The following is a 16,625-nucleotide window of genomic DNA, read 5'->3' as shown; positions in this document are numbered from 1 at the left end:
GGGGTGTCACTGGTGGGAGATGAGGGTGGGGGGTGTCACTGGTGGGAGGTGAGGGGTGTCACTGGTGGGAGATGAGGGTGAGGGTGTCACTGGTGGGAAATGAGGGTGGGGGGTGTCACTGGTGGGAGATGAGGGTGGGGGTGTCACTGGTGGGAGATGAGGGTGTCACTGGTGGGAGATGAGGGTGTCACTGGTGGGAGATGAGGGTGAGGGGTGTCACTGGTGGGAGATGAGGGTGTCACTGGTGGGAGATGAGGGTGTCACTGGTGGGAGATGAGGGGTGTCACTGGTGGGAGATGAGGGGTGTCACTGGTGGGAGATGAGGGTGTCACTGGTGGGAGATGAGGGTGAGGGGTGTCACTGGTGGGAGATGAGGGTGTCACTGGTGGGAGATGAGGGTGTCACTGGTGGGAGATGAGGGGTGTCACTGGTGGGAGATGAGGGGTGTCACTGGTGGGAGATGAGGGGTGTCACTGGTGGGAGATGAGGATGTCACTGGTGGGAGATGAGGGTGGGGGTGTCACTGGTGGGAGATGAGGGTGTCACTGGTGGGAGATGAGGGTGTCACTGGTGGGAGATGAGGGTGAGGGGTGTCACTGGTGGGAGATGAGGGTGAGGGTGTCACTGGTGGGAGATGAGGGTGGGGGGTGTCACTGGTGGGAGATGAGGGGTGTCACTGGTGGGAGATGAGGGGTGTCACTGGTGGGAGATGAGGATGTCACTGGTGGGAGATGAGGGTGTCACTGGTGGGAGATGAGGGAGGGGTGTCACTGGTGGGAGATGAGGGTGGGGGGTGTCACTGGTGGGAGGTGAGGGGTGTCACTGGTGGGAGATGAGGGTGAGGGTGTCACTGGTGGGAAATGAGGGTGGGGGGTGTCACTGGTGGGAGATGAGGGTGGGGGTGTCACTGGTGGGAGATGAGGGTGTCACTGGTGGGAGATGAGGGTGTCACTGGTGGGAGATGAGGGTGTCACTGGTGGGAGATGAGGGGTGTCACTGGTGGGAGATGAGGGGTGTCACTGGTGGGAGATGAGGATGTCACTGGTGGGAGATGAGGGTGGGGGTGTCACTGGTGGGAGATGAGGGTGTCACTGGTGGGAGATGAGGGTGAGGGGTGTCACTGGTGGGAGATGAGGGTGTCACTGGTGGGAGATGAGGGTGTCACTGGTGGGAGATGAGGGTGTCACTGGTGGGAGATGAGGGGTGTCACTGGTGGGAGATGAGGGTGAGGGGTGTCACTGGTGGGAGATGAGGGTGTCACTGGTGGGAGATGAGGGTGTCACTGGTGGGAGATGAGGGGTGTCACTGGTGGGAGATGAGGGGTGTCACTGGTGGGAGATGAGGATGTCACTGGTGGGAGATGAGGGTGGGGGTGTCACTGGTGGGAGATGAGGGTGTCACTGGTGGGAGATGAGGGTGTCACTGGTGGGAGATGAGGGTGAGGGGTGTCACTGGTGGGAGATGAGGGTGTCACTGGTGGGAGATGAGGGTGTCACTGGTGGGAGATGAGGGTGAGGGGTGTCACTGGTGGGAGATGAGGGTGGGGGTGTCACTGGTGGGAGATAAGGGTGGGGTGTCACTGGTGGGAGATGAGGGTGGGGTGTCACTGGTGGGAGATGAGGGTGAGGGGTGTCACTGGTGGAAGATGAGGGTGGGGGTGTCACTGGTGGGAGATAAGGGTGGGGTGTCACTGGTGGGAGATGAGGGTGGGGTGTCACTGGTGGGAGATGAGGGTGAGGGGTGTCACTGGTGGGAGATGAGGGTGAGGGGTGTCACTGGTGGGAGATGAGGGTGAGGGGTGTCACTGGTGGGAGATGAGGGTGAGGGGTGTCACTGGTGGGAGATGAGGGAGGGGTGTCCCTGGTGGGTGATGAGGGTGGGGGGTGTCACTGGTGGGAGATGAGGGTGAGGGGTGTCACTGGTGGGAGATGAGGGTGGGGGGTGTCACTGGTGGGAGATGAGGGGGGGGTGTCACTGGTGGGAGATGAGGGTGGGGGTGTCACTGGTGGGAGATGAGGGTGTCACTGGTGGGAGATGAGGGTGTCACTGGTGGGAGATGAGGGTGAGGGGTGTCACTGGTGGGAGATGAGGGTGTCACTGGTGGGAGATGAGGGTGAGGGGTGTCACTGGTGGGAGATGAGGGTGGGGGTGTCACTGGTGGGAGATGAGGGTGGGGGTGTCACTGGTGGGAGATAAGGGTGGGGTGTCACTGGTGGGAGATGAGGGTGGGGTGTCACTGGTGGGAGATGAGGGTGGGGTGTCACTGGTGGGCGATGAGGGTGGGGGTGTCACCGGAGGGCGATGAGGGTGGGGGTGTCACTGGTGGGAGATGAGGGTGTCACTGGTGGGAGATGAGGGTGTCACTGGTGGGAGATGAGGGTGAGGGGTGTCACTGGTGGGAGATGAGGGTGTCACTGGTGGGAGATGAGGGAGGGGTGTCACTGGTGGGAGATGAGGGAGGGGTGTCACTGGTGGGTGATGAGGGTGATGGGTGTCACTGGTGGGAGATGAGGGTGAGGGGTGTCACTGGTGGGAGATGAGGGTGGGGGGTGTCACTGGTGGGAAATGAGGGTGGGGGGTGTCACTGGTGGGAGATGAGGGTGGGGGGTGTCACTGGTGGGAGATGAGGGTGGGGGGTGTCACTGGTGGGAGATGAGGGTGGGGGGTGTCACTGGTGGGAGATGAGGGTGTCACTGGTGGGAGATGAGGGTGTCACTGGTGGGAGATGAGGGTGTCACTGGTGGGAGATGAGGGTGTCACTGGTGGGAGATGAGGGGTGTCACTGGTGGGAGATGAGGGGTGTCACTGGTGGGAGATGAGGGGTGTCACTGGTGGGAGATGAGGGGTGTCACTGGTGGGAGATGAGGGGTGTCACTGGTGGGAGATGAGGGTGGGGGGTGTCACTGGTGGGAGATGAGGGTGTCACTGGTGGGAGATGAGGGTGTCACTGGTGGGAGATGAGGGTGTCACTGGTGGGAGATGAGGGTGAGGGGTGTCACTGGTGGGAGATGAGGGTGTCACTGGTGGGAGATGAGGGTGTCACTGGTGGGAGATGAGGGTGTCACTGGTGGGAGATGAGGGTGTCACTGGTGGGAGATGGGGGTGTCACTGGTGGGAGATGGGGGTGTCACTGGTGGGAGATGAGGGTGGGGGTGTCACTGGTGGGAGATGAGGTTGGGGGTGTCACTGGTGGGTGATGAGGGTGGGGGTGTCACCGGAGGGTGATGAGGGTGGGGGTGTCACCGGTGGGCGATGAGGGAAGGGTGACTGGCTGCAGCGTTCCTCACGGCCCCTCTTCTCCGCAGATGTCTGGCCGTTACACTCATCCTATTAGCGGTCGATCAGGCGTAAAGAAATCATCAGGAAGCAGGAAGAAGCCACAAGTGCGTCAGGCGTGGGATGTGAGTTTCTCGGGGGTCTCTGGTTCTCCCCCTGCAGTCTGGTTGTCCCCCACCGGGGTCTCATCAGGTTTCTCTGTTGTTTTTCAGAGTTCCATACAAGATCTCGGCGTCCATCGTGCGACCCCCGAGGAGCTGGTGAGTGACCACAGCGGGACGGGGTCAGGGATTCCCTCACTCAGGGCTTCTCCGCTGGTGTTGGGGAGGATCCGGGTCATTGAGCGGCTCCTGTCCACTGATCTCCGCAGGTGCATCGTCATGAGATCCACAAGTCACAAAATCACAGCCTGGCTCAATGGGAACTGAAAAAGAGATCCTTACAGAAAGAGTGGAGAAGACAGAACGGTGGACCCCCGGACCCTCTAGAGGAAAGACGCCTGGCCATAATGATGGAGGTAAAGAGAACGGAAATGACAGGGACGGAGCATCCGGGCTCATAAGTAACTCATCAATGAGATCTCCATAAACTGTCAGTGTAAGAATAGTGAGTGCAGCTCTGGAGTATAATACAGGATGTAACTCAGGATCAGTAATGTAATGTATGTACACAGTGACTGCACCAGCAGAATAGTGAGTGCAGCTCTGGGGTATAATACAGGATGTAACTCAGGATCAGTAATGTAATGTATGTACACAGTGACTGCACCAGCAGAATAGTGAGTGCAGCCCTGGAGGATAATACAGGAGGTAACTCAGGATCAGTAATGTAATGTATGTACACAGTGACTGCACCAGCAGAATAGTGAGTGCAGCTCTGGGGTATAATACAGGAGGTAACTCAGGATCAGTAATGTAATGTATGCACACAGTGACTGCACCAGCAGAATAGTGAGTGCAGCTCTGGAGTATAATACAGGATGTAACTCAGGATCAGTAATGTAATATATGTACACAGTGACTGCACCAGCAGAATAGTGAGTGCAGCTCTGGGGTATAATACAGGATGTAACTCAGGATCAGTAATGTAATGTATGTACACAGTGACTGCACCAGCAGAATAGTGAGTGCAGCTCTGGAGGATAATACAGGAGGTAACTCAGGATCAGTAATGTAATGTACACTCACCGGCCACTTTATTAGGTACACCATGCTAGTAACGGGTTGGACCCCTTTTGCCTTCAGAACTGCCTCAATTCTTCGTGGCATAGATTCAACAAGGTGCTGGAAGCATTCCTCAGAGATTTTGGTCCATATTGACATGATGGCATCACACAGTTGCCGCAGATTTGTCGGCTGCACATCCCAAAGATGCTCCATACAAGGCAGGATGGATCCATGCTTTCATGTTGTTTACGCCAAATTCTGACCCTACCATCCGAATGTCGCAGCAGAAATCGAGACTCATCAGACCAAGCAACGTTTTTCCAATCTTCTACTGTCCAATTTCGATGAGCTTGTACAAATTGTAGCCTCAGTTTACTGTTCTTAGCTGAAAGGAGTGGTACCCGGTGTGGTCTTCTGCTGCTGTAGCCCATCTGCCTCAAAGTTCGACGCACTGTGCGTTCAGAGATGCTCTTAGGCCTACCTTGGTTGTAACGGGTGGCGATTTGAGTCACTGTTGCCTTTCTATCAGCTCGAACCAGTCTGCCCATTCTCCTCTGACCTCTGGCATCAACAAGGCATTTCCGCCCACAGAACTGCCGCTCACTGGATTTTTTTTCTTTTTCGGACCATTCTCTGTAAACCCTAGAGATGGTTGTGCGTGAAAATCCCAGTAGATCAGCAGTTTCTGAAATACTCAGACCAGCCCTTCTGGCACCAACAACCATGCCACGTTCAAAGGCACTCAAATCACCTTTCTTCCCCATACTGATGCTCGGTTTGAACTGCAGGAGATTGTCTTGACCATGTCTACATGCCTAAATGCACTGAGTTGCCGCCATGTGATTGGCTGATTAGAAATTAAGTGTTAACAAGAAGTTGGACAGGTGTACCTAATAAAGTGGCCGGTGAGTGTATGTACACAGTGACTGCACCAGCAGAATAGTGAGTGCAGCTCTGGAGTATAATACAGGATGTAACTCAGGATCAGTAATGTAATGTATGTACACAGTGACTGCACCAGCAGAATAGTGAGTGCAGCTCTGGAGTATAATACAGGATGTAACTCAGGATCAGTAATGTAATGTATGTACACAGTGACTGCACCAGCAGAATAGTGAGTGCAGCTCTGGAGTATAATACAGGGGGTAACTCAGGATCAGTAATGTAATGTATGTACACAGTGACTGCACCAGCAGAATAGTGAGTGCAGCTCAGGAGTATAATACAGAAGGTAACTCAGGATCAGTAATGTAATGTATGTACACAGTGACTGCACCAGCAGAATAGTGAGTGCAGCTCTGGGGTATAATACAGGAGGTAACTCAGGATCAGTAATGTAATGTATGTGCACAGTGACTGCACCAGCAGAATAGTGAGTGCAGCTCTGGGGTATAATACAGCATGTAACTCAGGATCAGTAATGTAATGTATGTACACAGTGACTGCACCAGCAGGATAGTGAGTGCAGCTCTGGAGTATATTACATCTGCCTCTGAGATCAGTGATGGGACCTGCAGGGATCAGACATTCCTCAGCTGGCCGTTGGATGACGTGTAATTATGGGATGGCCTTTGTGCTGTACATTGATCTTCCAGGGTCGCAGGTGACGTTGATATCGTATGCAGGAGTGGGGTCTGTGGGGGGTGTTTCCATCCTTTAGTTTTCTTGTTTCTGGTTGAGGTCCAGTACATCTTTCATGTATTATGGGATGTCATCGCTTTGTGCTTTCTGCAGATTCTCTCGGATCAGTACCAGATGAAGGATGTCCTGGAGCGCTCGGACAGGGCTATGGCTGTGGTGAAGGATCTGTTTGGAGATGCCCCCCGCAGACACACTGGTATTATCTTACATGCCCATGTCCGCATTGTCCTACCTCTGTTTCCCCACGTTAGATCTCCAGCTCTCCTGTCCGTACGGATCATCCATGTTGCCGTCTTTGTATTATGTTTTTTCCAGGTTTCCCACATGTCACCATGGCCCCATCCTGTGACCTGGATACTTCATGTGGCCCCATAGCGCTGAAGAAGGACCCCCCCACCCGCCTGTCCATCCTCAGCGAGAGCATCATGGACTCTCAGGTAATAGGACCGAAGATTGCTTGTTCTGAGGGGTCCTGTCCAGGGTCTCTCATCACTGGTGGTGAGGGAAGACGATGATGATGGAAGAGACAATTGTAATTATGATGATGATGATGAGGGGTAGTGGTGGTGGGCATGTTGAATGATGGTGATTGTGGTGGTTGATTCTTATTTTGCTGTTTGACCTCTTCCGGTTTTTAGGCTCTGAATGAGGTGGAGGAGACCCACCCTGAGGACAGTGATGATGAAGATGCAGAGGTGTCCATCAGCTTCCGGCCCAACCTTGACACAGACAAGTAAGCCGGCTCGTGTCCCTTGTGCCGGCTCGTGTCCCTTGTGCCGGCTCGTGTCCCTTGTGCCGGCTCGTGTCCCTTGTGCCGGCTCGTGTCCCTTGTGCCGGCTCGTGTCCCTTGTGCCGGCTCGTGTCCCTTGTGCCGGCTCGTGTCCCTTGTGCCGGCTCGTGTCCCTTGTGCCGGCTCGTGTCCCTTGTGCCGGCTCGTGTCCCTTGTGCCGGCTCGTGTCCCTTGTGCCGGCTCGTGTCCCTTGTGCCGGCTCGTGTCCCTTGTGCCGGCTCGTGTCCCTTGTGCCGGCTCGTGTCCCTTGTGCCGGCTCGTGTCCCTTGTGCCGGCTCGTGTCCCTTGTGCCGGCTCGTGTCCCTTGTGCCGGCTCGTGTCCCTTGTGCCGGCTCGTGTCCCGGACGCCGGCTGTGCCCTTCCTGAAGCTGTAGTCCGTCAGACAGGATACAGCTGCATCATGGCGCTCGGCATTGTGGGAGCACAGCCTGATATATACCGTGATAAGGCCTCATTCACTCGGCAGAGACTGTGGTCAGAGGAGCAAAGTAACTACTACTCCCACTGTGCGCTACATCCGAGTGGGTGCACTTAGTGATCATTTAAAGAGCACTGAATGTATCAAAAAACTTTGACTTCTGCCCCTTTACTTTATTGATTGGTGGGGTCTCCACACCCCACACCCGGCCCCCCTGCTGATCAGTGGGGTAAAGGTGATAATTTTGGGAAAACTAGATAGTCATATTGGGGTGATCTGCTGATCCACAAGATGGCGGCATGGAGGCTGGTAGTGAGTTCTCCACTCCCCTCCCACAGTGGGGGCACCCGTGACCTTGGCATAGGGTGAGATCTCTGTATACGGGGTCCGGCGTTGTGTTGAGCAGTCGCGGTTGGCGAGGGGCCGTGACGTTCTGTCTCCAGAAATCTTTTTCTTATCTTTTTCCAGGGTTCGCCGGATACTGAATGAAGAGACTTCTCATCTCACATCTGATCGGTGGTCCAGGTCCGGAGATACAGTGCAGGACCCCCTTGTAACTCCCAAAGGGGCCGAGCACCCCTCACACAACCATATGGGTAAGAACATTCAGACACCCCTTTATTAAAGTGATGCCCCCTCTAAAGCTCATTACTCCATGCATCTAAGATAAGGAAGCGGCTGCATGTCACCTATCGTTTTGTGTATGCAGCTCCTGCCTCGGCCTATACATCGCCACGGTTACAGACTACTAGCACACCACGTGGGGTCTGATCCTGCAGTCATGTTCCCCTCCATCTACCTCCTCATCTTCACAGACCACAGAAGATGGGGCAGCACATGCTCGTTGTCTGTAACCATGGAGATGCATCAGTCTGCACAGGGGCTGTATACACTAAACGGGAGGAGGATTGGCATTGGTCTCCTGCAGTGTGCAGTAGTAGCCGCTCTCAGTGATGCCTCACTCCTCCTGGGCAGTATTCACACTCCGCTTCTCTCGCCAGCATTAAACGCCACCGCGGCTGTGAGGAAGGTGAAGACCCGACTAGCGGAGGACGAGCCGGAGGAGCCGGAGAGCAGCATCGTCATCGGCCGCGTATTAAACCCGCAGCCCGTACACCAGCGCAAGCTGCAGAGGAAAGGTAGATGTGCTGGACCCCAGAGAACAGCGCCCCCTCAGCCCAGACACAACCCGTGCCACACAAGGGGCAGCAGAAAGGGAAACAACTGGGGTCTGTTCTGTTCTACTGCAGGAAAGAAGACGGGACCACCCCAGGTCTCCAGCAGTCAGAGAGCCGGACCCCCGGCCCCCTCCACACACGAGCCGTCCAGCCTGGATGTCCTGAAGCAGATGGTCCAGGAGGTGGAGCGGGAGCTGGAGACCTACGAGAGGGAGAGCGGCCGGGCCGTGTCCTCCGCCCCGCAGTCTCGGGGGCTGACGGGCTTCACCCTGTGCCTCGTCAGCGCCATCAGGCGGCTGGTATCCCACCTAAAGGAGGTGAGACGGGTGGGGGGCCGAGGCTGGGGTCTCACCGGAGGTCGGGGGCACTAAGCCGTGGCTTCCTCCTCAGAGCGACCGGCAGCTGCGCCAGGAGTCCGCGGAGCGGCAGCAGCTGAAGGACGAGCTGACGGAGCAGCGGCTGCTGATCGATGCCCTGACCGCGGAGATCCTCGCTATGAAGGACGGCGGCTCCGTGCCCACGGTAATGTCCGGACAGCGTCGTCCTCCATCTGTAGACATAGCGGACCGCTGACTCTGCACACATGGGTCACTGACAAGCCGCGGTGTGACCACAATAAGTGGATCTCAAACACTGGAGCCCCCCGACCAAGAGTATGAAGGGTCTGCAGTGCGGGAGGAGCATCGCTGCAGGACCCACAGTGCCACCCTGCTCCATGTGGCTGCGTATGGTACTGCAGATCAGCACCATCAGACCCTCCATGCTGCTGATTGGGGCAGTCCCAGGAGTCGGACCCCCACAGAAGCCCTAACACAGGAGTGCGGTCTGTGGGGGGCTACGTGGCGGTAGCTGGATGTTTTGCTGCCATGCTTTACCTTCCACAGGGCGGTCTCCGGCCCCTGTCCCACCCGTCACTGACTCCTGGGGAGGCTGCGATGAGCCGTCCTGTGCCCGACCCCCAGCAGATGGAAGCCCCGACCAACGACGACGGTGCCCACCCAGTGACGGCACACGGTGGGTTAATATCTCTGAGATGGGGGTGACCTGCCGACCAGTGGGGTGGGAGTGCTGGGACCCTCACTGGTGCGGTGGGCCCTGAATGCCCAGTCCGGCTGCAGTGGTCGTTGCACATACGCACCCCCTATTATACATTGTCTGCAGGACTGCTGCACATGGCTGCTGTCACCCAGATTTTCTTGGCTCCTGCACGGCTGGCTCTGACACCGGGCAGCAGACAGATACTTGTGTTTCTTTCTCTAGCAGGGTTTCAGTGTGGAGCAGAGTGGAGAGACTCGCCGGCGCCCCACCCTGGCTACGACGCGTCCAGCATTGAGCAGGCGGCCACAGCATTCGGGGACACGGGGTCTCTGCTGGACCTGGAACCCGCCATCATGTTGTCTCCTCCCAGACAGAGGACGTGGTCTGGTCTTGGGGACCAATATAGTAAGATGTCCGCCTACTACATGGCTCATACCTGAGTACGGGGGGCAAACGAGCGCGGGGCTGGTGTCATCAGCACCATCATCTGTGACACTGCTGGAAACTGTCAGCAAGCTGGTCAGTAGAGACACACAGGGAATGCAGAATAGTGAGTGCAGCTCTGGGGTATAATACAGGAGGTAACTCAGGATCAGTAATGTATGTACACAGTGACTGCACCAGCAGAATAGTGAGTGCAGCTCTGGAGTATAATACAGGAGGTAACTCAGGATCAGTAATGTATACAGTGACTGCACCAGCAGAATAGTGAGTGCAGCTCTGGGGTATAATACAGGAGGTAACTCAGGATCAGTAATGTAATGTATACAGTGACTGCACCAGCAGAATAGTGAGTGCAGCTCTGGGGTATAATACAGGATGTAACTCAGGATCAGTAATGTAATGTATGTACACAGTGACTGCACCAGCAGTATAGTGAGTGCAGCTCTGGGGTATAATACAGGATGTAACCCAGGATCAGTAATGTATGTACACAGTGACTGCACCAGCAGTATAGTGAGTGCAGCTCTGGGGTATAATACAGGATGTAACTCAGGATCAGTAATGTATGTACACAGTGACTGCACCGGCAGAATAGTGAGTGCAGCTCTGGAGTATAATACAGGATGTAACTCAGGATCAGTAATGTAATGTATGTACACAGTGACTGCACCAGCAGAATAGTGAGTGCAGCTCTGGAGTATAATACAGGATGTAACTCAGGATCAGTAATGTAATGTATGTACACAGTGACTGCACCAGCAGAATAGTGAGTGCAGCTCTGGGGTATAATACAGGATGTCACTCCGGATCAGTACAGGGTCAGTATACGGGTAGTGGGGCTGGTAGGATACAACACTTTTGTGAATTTTTGCCTTCTGACGATCTTTGTTTCAGTTGTCGGCGGCCATGACACCTTCTCTTCCTCGTCTGATGCTCCGGCCGCACAGCGGTGGAATCCTCTGTCTCAGGATTTGCCTCCTGTTGCTCCTCGGGAAGATGCACTCGTCAGTCGCCATCATACTGAGCACCGTGTGCCCGAGAGAACAAGCGCCCCCCTGAGGGATGACCACGACATTGCGTCCCGGATGGCCGAGCTGACCTGTCAGAACAACGCCCTGAAGGCTCAGCTGCAGCAGTTCTTCTCCAGGACGGACAGTGTGGACGCTTCACAGGTGGTGACACCAGGAGGGTAGAAGGAGCTGACGCTTCTCCCACAGTCTGGATGCTGGATGTGACACATTATATAGTGTCGGGTGGCGTCTTACCTTGTCCTATCCTCCACTCACATCCAGAGCTGTATTCCTAGTTCTGCTGCTTGTTACCTGTTATCAGCAGTGATACATTGAGATTGGTCGGTTCAGTTTCTGGTTGCTGCAGTATTTTGGTGACTGGACGCGGCCAAGGTGTGAATGCAGCTCTAGAAGTGACTGCAGCACAGCGCGGCGCTCGGGACAGTACACACTAGGTCGGACAACTGCCATTTTTGTGCATATTTTTCCCGGTGTCTGTCCCTCTGTTTTTGACTTTCTGCTTGCAGTCAGTGAATGGCGTTGTGCCTGCTCCCGGTCACGTGGTGACACAGCCGCCGGCTCCTTACCGGACCCTCCTCTTCGTGTGTCCATCACGTGACCGGTGCCAGCAATGGATGTCGCTATTCAATGACAGCCGGTGGTGTCGGCCTCTGACGTGTCCCGTTTCTCCAGCAGGAGGCGCCGTCTGCGCACAGTCCGGGGACTCTGGAGATGAGGATCGCGGAGCTGAACCGGCAGAGCGCGGAGGCGCGGGATAAACTCCTGAGACTCATCGAGCAGCAGAAGCAAAGTGTGGTGGTGTCGCCCGCCATCTCCCCCATCACCCCGGGGCAGGAGGAGTCAGGTGCTGCGCCTCTTACCCTGCGTACCCCGGGATGGCGGCCTGTACTCCGCAGAGGAGGACATGATATGGAGGGGCCCCTCTGTATGGTCTCCTGCGGCATGCTGGGAGTTGTAGTGTCACAACAGCTGGAGCGCCGCAGATTGCTGACCTCTGTGCTATAGAGCGGAGGGGTCCGGGGCAATGATATTAGAGGGCACGTTTCATGGCTGCCTGGTGAGGGTGGGATCAGGACACGCTCTGCTCTTGTGATAAGCGGCGCCATCTAACGCCTCTCACCTCGTGTTTCCAGGAAGGAGAGCGCGGCCGATCGATGCTGCGCTGCCAATGCCGCAGCTCACCGATTCCTCTCTGGAGGGGACACCGCCTATAGATAGCGGCCGCAGGTAAGGGCCACAAGCGGAGCACTGCTGCATTCTGGGAGATGGGCTGCAGAGCTGACGCTCCTCTCCAATGTTCATAGATCAGGCGCCTCCCAGAGATCCGATTCATCAGCGATCGGCTCCTCCAGAGGACGAAGAGCAGCGTCAGACGCCTCCTGGATGAAGGTAGGGGTCAGCGACCGCCATTCAGCCGTCCACCCTGGGGTGGTGGGAGCCGGACGGCGACCATATCTGTTTCTCCATATGTATGGCTCTGAGGGGAATATTAGTGCAGATCGGAGCGATGGTCTCTGAGATGTGAGAACACGGGACCCCAGGAGAAGGGACAGATAAGGGCGCGTGCACACGGGCCCACAGGAAAAGGGACAGGATAGGGGGGCGTGCACACGGGACCCCAGGAGAAGGGACAGGATAGGAGCGCGTGCACACGGGACCCCAGGAGAAGGGACAGATAGGGGCGCGTGCACACGGGACCCCAGGAGAAGGGACAGATAGGGGCGCGTGCACACGGGACCCAAGGAGAACGAACAAATAGGGGAGCGTGCACACGGGACCCCAGGAGAAGGGACAGATGGGGTCGCGTGCACACGGGACCCCAGGAGAAGGAATAGATAGGGGCGCGTGCACACGGGACCCCTGGAGAAGGGACAGATAGGGGCGCGTGCACACGGGACCCCTGGAGAAGGGACAGATAGGGGCGCGTGCACTCGGGACCCCAGGAGAAGGAACAGATAGGGGCGCGTGCACACGGGACCCAAGAAGAATGAACAAATAGGGGAGCGTGCACACGGGACCCCAGGAGAAGGGACAGATGGGGTCGCGTGCACACGGGACCCCTGGAGAAGGGACAGATAGGGGCACGTGCACACGGGACCCCTGGAGAAGGGACAGATAGGGGCGCGTGCACTCGGGACCCCAGGAGAAGGAACAGATAGGGGCGCGTGCACACGGGACCCAAGAAGAATGAACAAATAGGGGAGCGTGCACACGGGACCCCAGGAGAAGGGACAGATGGGGTCGCGTGCACACGGGACCCCAGGAGAAGGGACAGATAGGGGCGCGTGCACACGGGACCCCTGGAGAAGGGACAGATAGGGGCGCGTGCACTCGGGACCCCAGGAGAAGGAACAGATAGGGGCGCGTGCACACGGGACCCAAGAAGAATGAACAAATAGGGGAGCGTGCACACGGGACCCCAGGAGAAGGGACAGATGGGGTCGCGTGCACACGGGACCCCAGGAGAAGGAATAGATAGGGGCGCGTGCACACGGGACCCCTGGAGAAGGGACAGATAGGGGCACGTGCACACGGGACCCCTGGAGAAGGGACAGATAGGGGCGCGTGCACTCGGGACCCCAGGAGAAGGAACAGATGGGGTCGCGTGCACACGGGACCCCTGGAGAAGGGACAGATAGGGGCACGTGCACACGGGACCCCTGGAGAAGAAACAGATAGGGGCGCGTGCACACGGGATTCCAGCAGCAAAAACTGGGGCAGATTTCATTGCAGAATTGTTGTGGATCTGCCGCACATTTCACGGGCGACGTAATAAAACCTCTCCCACTGGCCGCTCCCGCAATGCACCTCTGACCATCCGCGCCCCCTGCAACGCACGGCCCTTGTATTATGAGCTGTATCTGCCGTCTGCACCACAAGTACCAGCCACGCTTCCTAACCTCTCCCTCTTTCTCCGGCAGGTCGGTAAGGACAAGGAGGAGGGCTGGTTCGCACTTTCCGCCCACATCTCGTGAGCCCTCGTTGTCTCCATGTTTTATATTTATATGTAATTTATAATGTGGTTTCTTAATAAAATCAGGTTTTGTTTTTTTTGTCTCTTTTTCTAATTTATTTGTTGCAATTTTAACACAAATGAGGCGCGTCCCCCAGCCAGGGCCGCCGTTAGGGGCAGGCAGACTAGGCAGCTGCCTCGGGACCTTTCCCCCAGGGGCTCCAGCTAGTGGTGTGTCACTAATAGCGGCACACCATCGCGCACCACTACACAGCGGGTCCTTGATGACGTCACTCCATCGCGCACCGTCCCTGGAAGTGGATGCTCTTCAGAGACCAGAGCAGCTGGGGAACGAGGAGGAGAGGTGAGTATTATATATTATTTTGATATCTCTGAGTACGTGGTGACCATACTACTAGGACTGTGGGGCTGCATTATTTTCTATGGGGTGGGCTGCATAATACTCTATAGGGTGGCTGCGTAATGCTCTATCAAGGACTATGGGTTGCTTTATGCTTTAAGCACTATATGGGACCTGCATTACACTGTAATGAGGACTTTGGGGAATGCATTATAGTACCGTATTTTGCAGTGTATAAGACTCATCAGATTATACGACGCACCCCAAATTTTGAGGAGAAAAATAGGAAAAAAACTTTTTTTTTATAAAATGGTGGTGCTAATAAAATCCATGCGTCTTATTGCTTGCTGGGGATGTTGGATGCGGTGAAGCGGGGTCCTGGACTTTCACAAAATGTCGGCGAGCCCTTGCACCACCAAACACCCGCAGTGTCGCACCTGTCACACCCCCTCTTCCCAGCCTGCAGCAATTCGACACTCGTGCCTCCTCCAGCAGCATCCCTGGGACCCTTCTCCACCGGGGCCGGTAAGGAATATTCAAATTATAAGACGCACCCCTATTTTCCCCCCAGATTTTGGGGAAAAAAACGCGTCTTATGAGGAGTATATTATACTATATGGGGGAGTGTATTGTAGTATATGAAGGACTATGAGGAGTATATTATACTATATGGAGGACTATAGGGAGTGTATTGTACTATATGGAGGACTATGGAGAGGGAATTATACTATATGGAGGACTATGGGGCACATACTATATGAAGGACTATGAGGAGTATATTATACTATATGGAGGACTATGGGGCACATACTATATGAAGGACTATGAGGAGTATATTATACTATATGGAGGACTATGGGGAGTGTATTGTACTATATGGAGGACTGGGGAGGGCATTATACTACATGGAGGACTATGGGGTGCATTATGCTGTATGGAGGACTATGGGGTGTATTATACTATATGAAGGACTATGTGGCACATTATACTATATTGAGGACTATGGGGCGCCTTATACTGAACGAGTGAACTGCTGCCTATTCATTGGGTGATAGGATTGTTTATGCAGGAACAGAAATCCTTGTTCTCAGCAGCACATCGCCCGGTGCAAACTGCAGGTATGGTGCTGATAACATGATACTGTATGGGGACAGATTGATCTATTAGTGATTGTTCTGTTCCCATCAAGTGTCGAATGACTTCACTATTGTCGATGTCGCTCGCTTAGAGGCCTGAGATCAGCGCATGTAAGTACAATGGAATTGTTTCTGTATGATGGAGCAATATATCAGAATTTGGGGCCATAATTTAAACTTTTGCCCAGGGCCCCACGTTGTCTAAAACCGGCCCTGAGTACAGCGCAGCATAAACACATTATCACAATCAGTAGATGTGTGCAGATGGTAAATCCGGAGCTCACATCCCTGACGCACGTTTCACTGGGGCACAATAAATCCATAGGAGCCAAGAGTCTAGAATTCGGTGTAAACATGGCTCTACATGTAGTCTAGTGGCGGTTCACAGCTTGTACACTGTGCAGACCTGCAGCCATCAGACACGATACGGGAATACGGAGATATCCGGGTCCGTGCGTTTCATACGTGTGGCGACCGTGTACCGAATCAGTATCACATGTACCGGCGCCTGAGAGTTCGCGCTGTTCTCATACTCCCGCCGCTGAAGACCGCTCACCTCATTGTCTGCTGTCCCTGCGATCAGCGAGAGCAATGATGGGAGTTGTAGTCATCACCCACAGCGTACTTTGTAAGTAAAATCAAGAATTTATAAAAAAAAAATGGTGTGGTCTCCCAACAGTTATTCATAACCAGCGGAGGGAAATCCTGGGGGCTGATATTACTAGCCAGGGAAGGTGCCATGGATAGTGGCTCCTCCGAGGCTAATAAGATCAGCCCCAAGGGCCCCACAGATGGCGCATCAATTAGATGCACCAATTCTGCTGCTTAGCCTCGCTCATCCCATTTGCTCTGGTTTGGTGGCAAGTGGTATAATTGTAATGGGGTTGATTTTGGCTTTGTATTGCCATCTGACATCAAGCCCACGGGTTAGTAATGGAGAGGAGTCCATAAGACCCCCCATTGCTAACCCCATAGTCAAAAGGTAATAAAGACACAGTGTCACGATAATGTAGAATACCATGGTCTGAGGGATTTTTGCAGATGTGACCATGGTCCTAGACACACACTGCAGCTTCGACTCCCCCCTTCTCTCTCCCCCCTCTGCACTCGCACATACCACATAACAGCCCTATGGCAGATACACTGGGCAACTTGATACTAATGTGTGAGCAGGGTGTGGCTTTTAAACTGCA

The 16,625-nt window shown here is 54.9% G+C and overlaps 1 protein-coding gene across 6 annotated transcripts in view; it reads left to right on the top strand.

Annotated features, from left to right (window-relative positions):
* SPICE1 (spindle and centriole associated protein 1) overlaps nucleotides 1-14,032 on the top strand; it is a 39,399-nt gene extending 25,367 nt beyond the window's left edge. For 2 of the 6 annotated variants that reach the window (XM_077293677.1, XM_077293673.1), the window contains exons 2-18: nucleotides 3,306-3,401; nucleotides 3,489-3,536; nucleotides 3,647-3,793; nucleotides 6,177-6,279; nucleotides 6,399-6,520; nucleotides 6,722-6,816; nucleotides 7,760-7,887; nucleotides 8,293-8,430; nucleotides 8,542-8,786; nucleotides 8,860-8,991; nucleotides 9,354-9,483; nucleotides 9,730-9,912; nucleotides 10,846-11,123; nucleotides 11,658-11,826; nucleotides 12,116-12,209; nucleotides 12,287-12,371; nucleotides 13,904-14,032. In XM_077293677.1, the coding sequence (XP_077149792.1) occupies nucleotides 3,306-3,401; nucleotides 3,489-3,536; nucleotides 3,647-3,793; nucleotides 6,177-6,279; nucleotides 6,399-6,520; nucleotides 6,722-6,816; nucleotides 7,760-7,887; nucleotides 8,293-8,430; nucleotides 8,542-8,786; nucleotides 8,860-8,991; nucleotides 9,354-9,483; nucleotides 9,730-9,912; nucleotides 10,846-11,123; nucleotides 11,658-11,826; nucleotides 12,116-12,209; nucleotides 12,287-12,371; nucleotides 13,904-13,957 (2,247 nt within the window). In that variant the 3' untranslated portion in view covers nucleotides 13,958-14,032. Of the gene's footprint in view, nucleotides 1-1,326; nucleotides 1,350-3,305; nucleotides 3,402-3,488; nucleotides 3,537-3,646; nucleotides 3,794-6,176; nucleotides 6,280-6,398; nucleotides 6,521-6,721; nucleotides 6,817-7,759; nucleotides 7,888-8,292; nucleotides 8,431-8,541; nucleotides 8,787-8,859; nucleotides 8,992-9,353; nucleotides 9,484-9,729; nucleotides 9,913-10,845; nucleotides 11,124-11,654; nucleotides 11,827-12,115; nucleotides 12,210-12,286; nucleotides 12,372-13,903 lie in introns of those variants that run through there. The other 4 variants (XM_077293675.1, XM_077293671.1, XM_077293672.1 and 1 more) reach the window with 3 other exon arrangements.
* The last annotated feature ends 2,593 nt before the right edge of the window (nucleotides 14,033-16,625 follow it).

Source organism: Ranitomeya variabilis, chromosome 3 (genome assembly GCF_051348905.1).
Source record: "Ranitomeya variabilis isolate aRanVar5 chromosome 3, aRanVar5.hap1, whole genome shotgun sequence".
Classification (NCBI taxonomy): domain Eukaryota; kingdom Metazoa; phylum Chordata; class Amphibia; order Anura; family Dendrobatidae; genus Ranitomeya; species Ranitomeya variabilis.
Note: the sequence above shows the minus strand (reverse complement) of the source record. Positions and strands in the feature narration are given on the sequence as shown.